Source organism: Vombatus ursinus, unplaced genomic scaffold, assembly GCF_900497805.2.
Source record: "Vombatus ursinus unplaced genomic scaffold, bare-nosed wombat genome assembly UNPS02014813.1, whole genome shotgun sequence".
NCBI lineage: Eukaryota > Metazoa > Chordata > Mammalia > Diprotodontia > Vombatidae > Vombatus > Vombatus ursinus.
Genome location: NW_020954591.1, coordinates 20,365,596 through 20,378,786, shown reverse-complemented (window position 1 = coordinate 20,378,786; position 13,191 = coordinate 20,365,596). Strand labels below are relative to the sequence as shown.

Genomic DNA, 13,191 nt, shown 5'->3' with positions numbered 1-13,191 from the left:
AAAAAAAAAAAGAACTTAGTTTTACATTTTTAAATAAACATTATAAAAACTATACAAATTACTTTTCTATTAACTTTATATAAGCAAGTAAATTATCTAGCTTTAAATCATTACTAACTAAATCTTAAGTCATTAAAAGGATATAATTTGGTGGAAGAAAGTTCCAACTTAAGACCTGATTCGCTAGTGCAAGATAACGCTGAAACACTGAAGACATCTGAGCATTTAGATTTTCCCGTCGGCTAAACTCCTGCAGCACTTCAACAGTTAACATGAAGATCTGTCGGAGGTCTTCTTCCTAAATTAAAGCAATTATAAACATTCTTGTATCAAATATAAATGTTAAAATGTCCTCTATTAGAATAACAGTACTTTAAGTCTCTTTTTAAAAAAAAAAAAAACGCTCTTTAATTCTTAGGAATACTCCTAAATTGTTCAATACTATACCTCCCAATAGTAAGGATTTGAATAGACTAGTATTTTCGCATGCACGCACACATTTTAAATATAAATGCTGGTTCTATAACAAAGCCCACATTCCTCCAGCTATGTCATAGTTGTCATGAAAGAAGAGTCAGTTGTTCTATTGCATAGTCCTAGGATTTAAGGGAATGCCTTCACATAACACATCCCTTGAGCAAGACAATACATGAGACAACCAGCCCATATCATCAGCAATAACATTTTAAAATACATAGCTATCCTTGGCCTACAGCCAAGCCTATTTTTGTGACCAGAAGAGGTTCAACAATAATAATTAAATTTGAAAACAGTAAGCAATAAACACAGCTAGAACCATTACTAAGAAAATACTGAAAGATTTGGGGATGAACCTGATATTAAATAAAGCTTAAGATTTTGAAGATATTTAAAATACTGAAAATTTTATTCTTTTTCCAGTAAAGTCATAGTACAAAATTTTCAAGTACAAAATCTTAGTCACCTGTACAAAATCTTTTGCCATGCTTTTTCTAGAAGAGAATAAAATACTAATTCTAAATGTACATGTTGATAGCAGTACCTGAAAAATTCTTTTACAGTTACCATGAAATTCCATGCTTAGTCCAATGTTGCTTGTTTTACTTGAACTTGAGAATTCACTCAACAGTGCTGTTAGAATGGAACACGCCAGAGTTTGCTTGAAAAAAAGAAAAATAAGATAAATGCTTTGCATAGGGTCACTTGCAACAAATATTTTTGCTAGTTTGTTAGAAATTTTCTATTAGGTTTCAGAAGTCTCCAAAAATCAGAAAATCAGCTATTACTAATGATAAGTAGTTCTCTTCTATTTACTAAAAATATGACAAGTGTCAATGACACTTTCAGCAATACAATAGTGTCCACTTGAGAACTCAAGATACTCTACTTTCCTATCCAAACATGATATAAATAAAAAACTCCAAAACAGTTTCTCCCTCAGGATTTAGTCATTTCTTTTCTGATGCCATGTTGAATAAGAAGTATTCAATAATTCAATTCCCCACATGTTTTGATGTGAATATAATTCATCCTAAGCAAGTGAAAGAGAGATAAACTAGTAGTCACAAGTCTCCAAAATATTACATAGGCCATATATAGGGATCCTGAAATCAGAAATTAAGATCTTCTTTCCCAATAACTCTATCCAGAACTTCAAAACCATTGGCTTTCTCCACAGACTATTTGGAGCCAAGGTGACAAAGATGGACAGATTGGTAGGAATTGTTAAAAGGTCAGGCATGCTGGCAAGTGTCCATGGGTTAAACAGAAATATGCACACTACCTCTGAACAACCGAAAGATTAAAGTCAAGATGATACTATTTATGCAAGCTTATAGAACAGCTGAAAGCATTGCCATCCACCCAACAACTGCAATATCTTTGTTCTGAAATGCCTCTGATGTCAGTACCTTGACCCTACAGATGCTCATTATCTCAGCAAATTTAAATCAAATCCTTATTTGCCTCAAATCACAAACAGCTAAAGTAAAGATTCTACATGGTGAATCTTTAGTGATGTCTCACCCGCTGCAAATGAATTTCAAGCCCCCCTCCCCCCAAAATTTAAATGCCTATTATGTACAAAGCACTGACTATATACAATGATTAAAAGATCAATTCACCAAAAATCACTTTATGTTCGAGTTGAAATGTTATCTTAAGAGATCTAGTCCAACTCCCTTATTTTACAGATGAAGAGACTAAACACTTTGATTTAGAAATGGATTCCTTTTTATTTTTTTATGTGAATTTATTAAATATGTGAAAACAGGAGCCACTCTCCAATAATTAATGGTGAACAGACATGTAAAGAAGCATTTCCCAAAAGAAAAAAGGCCAGCTTCCAACAACCATATGAAAAAATGAATCACTATTAGTAAGAGAAATACAAATTGAAGCAATTGTGAGGTTCTCTACCTCATACCCTTTAGACTGGCAAAGATGACAAAAAAAGTAAAGGCAAGTAACTGTTGGAGTGGCTGACGCAGATTAAGAATACTAATACACGGTTGTTGGGCTAGGAATTAACTGATCCAACCTTTCTGGAAAGTAATCTGGAACTACATTCAATAAAATCACTAAACTATGTAGACTCTATGACTCAGTAATATCATCATACGAGGAACAGACAGACACCAAAGAGATTGAGAAAGAAAAAGAACCCTTAGGAACTTTGATCAATTATGATTCCTGAGGACCAATGAAGATGCTACCCATCTCCTAATGCACAAGTGATGGACTAAATTTATAGAAAAAGACATTTCTGGACATGATCATGGTGGGATTTTGTTTTGTCTAATTATTCATATTTGTTAGAAGGGTTTTGTTTGTTTTTCTTGGGGGGGGGAGGTTGTGCTTGGGAGAGAATAAGTGTTTATTGAAAAATTTTAATTTAAAAAACACTAAATATACTAAAATAACTTAATCATTCTTTGGCTTAAACAATAATTCATTATGAAAAGCTATATATACTGGCAAAATTCAGAACTGCTAGGCTATAAAACATATTGGGACAATGTCAGATAATCAAGCTGATACTTCTACTGCCATGTAACAAAACTCATTTAATAATGCTAGTAACAACATCAATAAGGTATTTTTCAACATGTGTAAGCAGCATCAACTGCACACTGGTCAGAGAAGACCGAACAACAGAAATACATGTGGGGAAAAAAAGACTGGAGGGTGGAGGTGGGGTGTTGGTTGACCACAAATTCAATACATGGCAGTATGCCATGGCTGCTAAAAGATCTAATGCAATCTCAATTGTTTTACTATAGTATAAAATATAAAAATATAATGTACAGATAGAGAAATGCAATAATTCCATTATATTTTGCATTGATCAAAGCACATTTGGAATACCGATTTTAGTAAAGGACATCACACTTTAAGGGCTGCTAAAAGAATGGAGTTAAGTCCAGAGAAGGTGATCAGGATGGTTAACAGATTTGAAAAGCACGTCAGAATGATGAACAGATGCTGAAGGAACTGGAAACATTCACTGGGAGATGAAAAGGCTCAGAGTGGACATGAATATTGGCTTCAAATATATGAATGGCTGTCAGTAGAAGAAGGATTTGACTTATTGTGTAGCTACAATGGGCTAGGACTTAGGATTCTCAAAATAAAAGGGTTGGACAGTATAAATTCTGAAGTCTCTCCTCTAAATCGATGTTCTTGTAGGCTAATGGGTAAAAAGTGCAGGAAGTAAGATTTGAATTTGATATAAAAAAAAGAGCTATTAAAAAATGAAATGGGCTCTCTCAAAATGTAGTAATCTCCTCACCAATGGAAGTACTTATCAAGGCTAAATGATTTTTCCACATCAAGGGTATTGAAAAAATTCTGCTTCGTAAGGAAAGCTAGATTTTTGACCAAGAATTATCTATTTCAGTTTCACATGAATTTTGTGATACCTAAAGCAGTAGCCAGCTAGGAATGAACTTCTAGAAGATGAAAAGAAAACCCAAAGAAAGAGCCAAGTGACCTTTGGATAGTACAAAGTAACTCTCTTCTTTACCCTGAATGTGTTACCAACCTGTTTTCTAAGCTTCAGTGGACATACAATCTTTAGGTCTCTGACTTGTGAATGAAGCATTAAGCTCCTTCTTTCTGCCCTGTCAGCTAAGCTCTTGAAGGGTTTATGATTCCAGTGGCATAGGCACCCCCTTCCACAAGGCAGGTGATATCCTCTTCACTTCAGATCCTTGTAGAGACGGTCTGTGAGTTTTGTTGGTGCAGGCCCTTCCTCTGCAAATGCAAATCACAAGCCCTTTCTGATTCAGTAAATGGTTTTCAACAAGAGCTGCTGGGACTGAAAAACCCACTGCCATTTGGCCAACCTGACAATAAACTTCTGTGAGTCTGGCTGGTTTGGTCTACAGGTAACAGCAATAGAGACTTCATATAGAGGCAGGCAAGCACTTCAAGTGCTCTTGGCTGGGCAGTAGGGCTTCATGGTCAGGTGCTAAGGACAATGCAGAGACTACTCAGAGTTTAAGAGAAAAACAACTGATTTTGAATAATTCAGAGAGGAGAATTTCATTTTAATAAGATAAAAATACTGAAACAGTGATTGATAGGCAGCCCTATGAGTTATTAACTTTGCTTCCTATATCTGACTAGTCTATTCTACCATTAGTATGTAAAAGGTAATGCCTCTTTGATCTGGCATCACAGGGAATTAAGTGTCACAATTACGTAAACTTTCAGATAGTTCTTTTTCCTTCTTTTAAAACTTTAACTCATCCTGTTGGTAATTTAAAAAACATACATACATCCATCTGCCTTCTTAAATAAAGCAGAATGAACATGATTAAGTTTTCCTTTGTTGACTTCAGGTCACCATTGTGATCAGTGGGTTATAACTCCAAGTACATGACTGTGTAGGCATAGGACAACTCAGAACCTAAGGCATAATTTCTTCAATGGCACAATAAGTAAATTACACTAATTTCCAAGGTGTCTTCCAGTCAAAAAAAAAAATTCCATGATGTTATTTTACAAACTATTAGATCTTATCTTCAGAGGTCAGTGAGAGATATAAAGTTGGTCTCTATGCTAAAGAGACTCATTCTGCTATGCTTCAGGGGTTCTTGTGCTCCCTTTGAATAATTTTCATGTTTCTTCCCTTGTCAGTATTGTTTCCCATTAAACTACTGTGTCTGATAGAGCCCCATCCCCATTCTTGCTACATAGAGCCATAAAGCCCTCTGCTTCACCATATTTTTATTATGTTACTTATAATTAGCTATGGGATATAGGGAACTGATTCAAATTTAGAAGACCCATCCTCCAATTGATAGTCAAAGAATATGAACATTCTTTTTACATAAGAAGAAATCCAAGCCATCAATAGCCATGAAAAAAATGCTCTAAATTATTAGAGAAACAAATTACAGCAGCTCTAAGGTACCACTTTCTACCCATCAGATTGGAAGATCTGGTTAAAAGAAATGGTATATGCCAGAGGGGCTTTGGGACCTATACCTTAGCCTAGTCATTCTACAAAGCAGTTTGGAACTATGCCCCAAAAGTTAATAACTTGTGCATGTCTTTTGATCCAGCAATACTGTTGCTAGGTCTATACCCCAAAGAGATCAAATAAAAGGGAAAAGGACCCATATATACACAAATGTTTAGAGTGGCTCTTTTTTATGATGGTAAAGAACTGGAAACTAAGGTGGAGGGGGGTACCTATCAATTGTTGTGTATTCGTTGCACAATAATGATATATAAACATAATGGAATACTTCAACACTACTGTGGTGTAAGAAGTAATGAAGGAGATTATTTCAGAGAAGACCTATACGAATTGATGCAGAGTGAAGTGAGCAGAACCAGGAAAACAATTTATAAACTCACCAAAAAACTGTAAAAACAAACAACTTTGAAAAACTTAATTATTCTGATCAAAAGAATAACCAACCAGGATCCCCATGGCCTGATGATGAATACCTCCTCACGGAAAGGTGACAAGATTAAATATGCAGAATGAGACACATTTTCAGACACTGCCAATGTGGGAATTTTTTTTGCTTGACTATGCATGTTAGTTACAATGGTCCCCCCCCCCCCCAATCGGGAATGGTGAGGAGGAAAAATAGATTTGGTCATTGAAAATAAATTAAATTAAAAATAAAAATAAAGCTAATAAATAAATAAAGTTAACAAATCTGATATGCGTTGAAAACCAGAAAATCAAGTCTGTTAGATTTTATTAGTTCACTTTTGCACAGCTGAATGCTAAATATGAGCTTGAGAAGAAAACTCCCATGAGAAAAGTACATGACCTTCAGTATAAGGATCTTCCTATTAAAAAGGGACAAAGTATAGTCCTAACTCTGCCACTAATTAGCCATGTGGCCTTGAGTAAGTCATTTAACTTCTTTGAATATCAGTTTTCTAACCCTAAATGCAAAAAAGAGGAATAATAATTTTATTATATGCCAACTTCAGGTGTCGTTATCTAGATCAAATAAGATATCTCTATCTAAGCAAAACAATCCACTCTCTGAATTGTTTTAAAATACAGTCCTATTTCTTTATCTTTAATATCATGGTGTTAGTTTCTAGTAAAGTCATTAACTTCATACCATTGAGAAACTATTTCATGGACACTACTTGTCTCACTCTCCAGCAACTTCATTAGTTCTGTCATAAGAATAACATACTCAAACACCAACCCCAGCTGACAAAATAAAATACTCTTGTTCAGAGAGAGGATTGTCTCTTATAATAGCCTGGCTCTTATCCCAAGAGCTTTATTACCAAGAATAAACTTTATGAAAGGTTGCCATACATAAAGCAGACTTTCAGCTGCTCCTCTAAGCAAACATCAATGAGACTTGTGATAAGAGAGATTAGCCCCTTTATCCCACACAGGGCAGCACTATCCATGGACAATTGAATTTCTCACCCTCTTTCTTCCTATCCTAGGAAAAGGACTATTTTTAAAAGAATTTGAAAAATAAACCTATTTACACTGAAAAAGAGAATACATGCAAAGTTATATAGTCAAGATTGCAAAATTAAATGCCATCTTAGACTATTTCTTTAGAAATAAAGCTTTAAGATCACTTTAAAAGTCCATATGGCACATTTCAACAAAACATGGCAGAAATTAAGTGTGGAGATTATGATTATGCCCTTTAAGTCATAGTATATAATGAATAAGACACATAATACATAATTTGTATTATGTTTATAAAATTCTATATTCCTGAGGAAAAGATGTTTCAATTAAAATGAACATGTTTTGACAATTAGAATAATTCAGTAGGCAATCTGCCTTTCAAAATTATTTGTCAAATCAACAACTAAAATTATATTGTAAATATGAGAAAATTAATTTGGCTCTATAATGAATTTGAAAAACAAATTCACAAACTAGCTTTCATTGTGAACAAAAGTTTCAGCATTCATCTCTAAATTTAAACATCTGTTCTGTTAAGGGGGGGTGCACCAAGGGTGATTTAACAGTTAATTTTGTTACAAGACTACAAACTAATATAAATGTTGTAAGTTAAACTGGTTCAGAGGGACAGGAGGTCAGAAACCAAGTCTGCTGATACTGCAAATGCAAATGCAAAGGATAGGTTGAGAGTTCATAGTCAGGGGACTTGGGCCCACCCAGAGCCTAGGTGCAAGGTACCAAAAGCACACAAGGATAAAATCAGCAACTGGTATTACCCTCAAGTAAATTCTAGGGAAATAAGATACAAATGAAAAGGAAATAAATTCAACTTCTTTATCAATGAATTAGATGAGGGCACAAATGATACAGGCTTATAAAATAAGCTGATGATATGAAGATGGGTAACAAACAAGGCAAGAGAATTAAGAGTCAAGAGGCTAAATAGCCAGAACAATGGATCCAATCACATGAGATCAAATTTCATGGGTATTAACATAAAGTCTAACACCTGAGTTAGAAACAGTCAACAATTAACCACACAACACTACAAGAGGTCTAGGGAATGTGAAGAGGCACTAGGGGATTTTTACGGGACCACAGGCTCAATGATTCAACAGTGTGATGTCAGTTAAAAAAACAAAAATAAAACCACCAGCTAAAATGATTTTGATGCTGCATAATGCTGCATTAATAAAAGCACCATATCCAGAATGAGAGAAGTGTTATACAGATGTTCATAGGTGTGTATACAATCTTTTTTCTTCTTTTGTATAAAAAAAGTGTTGACAAATTTTAAGTTGATTGATGATAATAATAGTAATATTATAAAAGGATCTTATAGTCTATGTCTTTTAATCGGTCAACAAGCATTTACTAGGTAACGAGCTCTCTGCTAGGCACTGAGGATACAAAAATAAAAAAACTGTCACTGCCCTCAAATAATTTATAATTTTATCAGGGGAAGGAACATGTATACATATATGTACTAAATAAATAAAAATATATACAAAATAATTTTTAAGAAGAAGCAGTAGCAGCTCAGAAGTGGTCTTATGCCCTTGGATTATACTGTACTGAGATCTGGGTACAACATTTTATGAAACATACTGACAAATTGGAGGATATCCAAAAGAGTGATTAAGATAATAATAACAACTACCATTTATATTTACATATGATTCATTCCTGAATCAGCTGTCTGAGTCCAGTCAGTCAGTGATTCAGTCCACTGACATACTAGAGCAAAGATCAAAAATAATATAAAACTAGAAGAATGAGAAAAAAAGCATGAGCAACTCAAACCTAAACCATTCAAAAATAAATTATTGATAACAAAAAATAGGTAATACATGATAGAAAGGACAATGGCATCAATTATAATAATTTCATACAGCTTCACAGATATAATTGCTCAAAGAAACCAAAAAGACACATTAAAAAAGCACCTTAGTCAACAAACACTTGACTTGCTTGTCAAGTGGAGAGATATGGCAGTCAAAGGTAACAATGATTTAGAATTTCAACTTGTCGATAAAATCTTATGAGGAAGAAGACAGAAGATTATGAGCAGGATCACCTCATAAAGCAGGAATAAAGAATGAAGGACAAAACCAATTCAAAGAAAAATTACAGAAGTTCTTAACCTTGGGTCCATGAATCCCTAAAGGTCTATGAAAAATATATCCATCAGGACATAAAGTTTTCTCAGTTATCTCTCTGCCACACTTTTCAAAAAGCAACTGTATCAGACCAAAACTTTCTAGCTAAATACACCTGAACATGTTCCCATAGTTCTCAGGACATCAGTTACTTTAGTGGCTTAAAAATAAAAAATCACCAGGCTGGCACTGGAACTATTTTTTGCCATAGGTTAAATTCCCCAAGGGAATAGAAAAAAGCAACACAATTCTAATATATCTGCTCATTCCTAAGGAAGACAAAAGAACTCTTGGACATTTAACTACTACATCCTTGGTGCCAAGAAACTGTTGGAGATATAGACATTTTTCATTCATGTCAGCAGTACCACCTGGAGAGGTAAATCACTAGAAAGGGAATTTATACATAGTTAAGTCACTAGAATCTAAAGTCTGCAGCTACTGATTAATTTCTTTAGGACACCCTGCTTATCAAGATCCTCAACTGAATTGGACTTACTTTATTTTACAAATTATAAAAATAAAATAAAATTACCAATAGCCGCACATGGGCCCCTAGTCACTTTGAGCAGATTACATTCACTTAAGTCTTTCACTTTACTCCTTTGTCCCCTCTGACTTTGCTAATGAGTGTCATGTATTCATAATCATATTGAGGTTAAACACTAACAATAGTTCAGTCTTCATTCTATTTTAGAGCCTTAAAAAAAAGCACAATGAAGCATAACTTAGTTAAGGGATTAATAAAATGAAAACGAATACATAAAATACTGATTATTTATATAATTTCTTAAGAAGGAAAAAATCCCAACCCTGAAATAACCATTTGTTAAGATTAACGAAGGAGTCAAGGTTATGTGTTAGGGAAAGGCTTCCTAATCACTAAGTGACCTCAGGGAACTCAATTAAGCCCTTGGAGTCTGTTTCTTCATTTGTAAAATGAAAATATGGACTGATTTCTAATGACTCCTCCTTTCCTAAGGGTTCTATATCTATCTCTCATTTTTATCTAAAAATTTTAATGTGGAAAATGTTGAAAGATTCAGTTGATTTTCCCTGCAAATATGATCAAGTCACAGCCACATAGTCATCTAATATTTTAAGAGATAAATATTTTGTTTCACATGAACTAATTAAATTTTATATAACTAAGCTGTCACAGATAATTGTACAAAACATAATTTGATATCAACACATTCAAGGATATATGATTGGCAACCAGTGAACTTCAAGGTTTTAAATAGTACTAAACACATAAATAGTACTAAACACAAGTATAGCCTGGGGCTATCAGAAAGCAAAGGTAACCACTGGCCCCTGCCAGTGGGTCTACTATACTCAAGTAAATTTAAAGGTGTGAACTAGAATGAAAGTTTAAGGGGCCATTATTTTAGATCCCTGCCTCATAGGATCAATCAAACAAAATGCCTTATGTACAGTTCAGTGAGTGGCCAAATAACTCAGAAGAAAACTAGGTGAATAATAAAATGGAGCAGGCTGCACACCAAGTTCTCTGTCAGCCTGATTTCTGACACACTCTTTTAAAGTTACTAGGAAGCCAGATGTGAATTTAGATCTTTCTCTAATAATAAGGTTAAATACCTAACCCTCTCTTCCTACAACACTGGAGTTATACAGGTTCTCTACCCCTTCCCTCAACTGTAACTTGCAAAAGTAGAGATCAAACTGCAGAAAGAGCCTTTCAATAGATCCTCAGTTCCACCTGCACTAGAGATGAAGCTGAGTAAAAGGAACTGGGTTTGCCTTCAGAGAATTCAGTCAAAAGGAAGAGGAACACATCACAGACATATATACAAAATCTTCTTTCATATAATTCTATATAGTAAGTTGGCTATCACATTTATCATGATCACCTTCATCCTTTACAAAAGTGGTATCCTATATTTTCCTCATGAATAAAGTAGTATGCTCCACAAATTTTTCTGATCTTTAATAAGGTATTACTGTTACAACTGTATGATTTCTGAAGTTTCACCACCACAATACGTAGTGCACTGTTTTTGCAAGTAAGATAAAAAAACAAAAAACCAAGCAACTAAGATGGTATATAAGATCCCAAACAAAGAACACACATCTTCCTTTTTTTTTGTTTAAAAATGGGTATTTATTTCAATAAATATTTATTTTATTTCTTCTTTCCCTCATTTCCTCTGCCTCCCAATTATTAAAAAAAGAAAAAAGAAACCCTCATGAGAAATATTCATAGTCCAGAAAACCAAATTCCCACATTGGCCATGTCCAAACATGTCTGCCTTTCTCTTCATGTTAAGTCCATCCCCCCTCAGGCAAGGGTAGGTGGGTCTTATGCTTCATTTTCAGTCTTCTGGGCTCATGGTTTGTCATTATATACTGACCAGAGTTCTCAAGTCTTTCAAGGCTTTTTCCCTACAATATTGTTGTCATTGCATCAAGACAAAGAGAAAATCTTCCTCGATGCCTTTGAAACTTCGAATTTTGCTATTTCTTATAGCACAATATTCTAATATATTCCTAAACCACAATTTATTTCCCACTAGATGGGCACCCTGGCTTTGTTTCTAGTTTTTGCTACTATGAAAAGAGATGCTATATTTTTGTATTTATGGGTCATTTCTCTATTTGGACTAAGCCTAGTTGTGGTATCACTGGACATAGACAATGTAGTGATCTTTTAGGCATAGTTCTAAATTGTTTTTACAGAATAGTTGGACCAATTCACTGCTTTACTAACAGGGCATTAGTATGCCTATTTTCCTACAGCACCACTAATTTTATCTCCTAGATAAAAGTTCCTTTCACTATATATCTCAGAGAAAGTTAAAAAAACTTAACTACTCATGAATGGGGACAAAAAGGAATATACCTTTTTCTCAGCGGTAAATGGCACCTATACAAAAATTGACCACGTACTGAGGCATAAAATCCTCACAATCAAATGCAGAGAGGCAGAAACATCAAATGCATCCTTTTCAGATCACGACGCAATAAAAATTAAATGTAATAGAGGTCTATGGAAAGACAGACTAAAAATTAATTGGAAACTAAATAATCTAATCCTAATGAATGAGTGGGTCAAATAACAAATCACAGAAACAAAAACCTTTACTATTCTCAAATGAATTTCTCACTCTGGGCGTAAGTAATCTTAAAACACATTTGTGTCTTCAAAAATTTTTTCATCTCAACAGTAGACAACAGATTAGTTTGACATAGTTCAATGCTTCAAATACAAAGAGAGATCAATACCTGACGGACCAATCTAGGACATCTCATACAAAACAGACACAGAATTATCATAAAAATCATAAAGAAACATCATAGTATGTCTCTACTTCTCTTAAGTAAAGGAAACCAAGCTTTTATAATCTTACTTCAATTACATTTTGACTTTGAATACAATTTATGACTATGACCTCACTAAATCTAAGGAAATTTTTGTCATTGTTCAGTTTCAGTTATGTCCAACTCCTTGAGACTTCATTTGGGGTTTTCTTAGCAAAGATACTAGAATGGTTTGCCGTTTCCTTCCCCTGCTCACTTTTACAGATGAGGGGGGAAGCTAGGTGGTGCAGTGGATAGAGCTCTGGCCTTGGAGTCGGGAGGACCTGAGTTCAAATCTGGTCTCAGACACTTGACATTTACTAGTTGTGTTGACCCTGGGCAAGTCACTTAACCCTGATTGTCTCACCCCCCCCAAAATTTTTAATTTACAGATAAGGAAACTGAGGCAAACAGGATTAAGTGACTTGCCCAGGGTTCACACAACTAATGTCTAAGGCTGGATTTGAATTCAGGTCCTCCTGAATTTAGGGCCAGCACGCTAGCCAGTGTGCCACCTCGCTGCCCAAAGTGAGGTTAGTAAGATTTATTCAATGGACCTTGAATGATAATCAATGATAAGGTGAAAAGTCTAGTATTACTGAAAAAAAAAACAATGAGGACTAATAATGGAAAATCCTATTTTTATATATACAACCTGTTTAAATACAGATTTTTTTCTTAACGTGTTAATCCTCTACTGCAGGGGTGGGGAACCTTCGGCCTCGAGGCCACTTGTGGCCCTCTAGGTCCTCAAGTGCAGCCCTTTGTCAGAATACAAACTTCACAGAACAGGTCTGGTTTGGTCAAAGGGCT

At 34.6% G+C, this 13,191-nt stretch overlaps 1 protein-coding gene across 4 annotated transcripts in view; it reads right to left on the bottom strand.

The window, feature by feature from the left end:
• The window catches only part of XPO4 (exportin 4), a 125,419-nt gene that overhangs the window by 68,908 nt on the left and 43,320 nt on the right, over window positions 1-13,191 (bottom strand). For all 4 annotated transcript variants that reach the window (XM_027835170.1, XM_027835172.1, XM_027835171.1 and 1 more), the window contains 2 exons: window positions 1,022-1,138; window positions 145-298 (listed from right to left, as the gene is read on the bottom strand). In XM_027835170.1, the coding sequence (XP_027690971.1) occupies window positions 145-298; window positions 1,022-1,138 (271 nt within the window). The remainder of the gene's footprint in view (window positions 1-144; window positions 299-1,021; window positions 1,139-13,191) is intronic.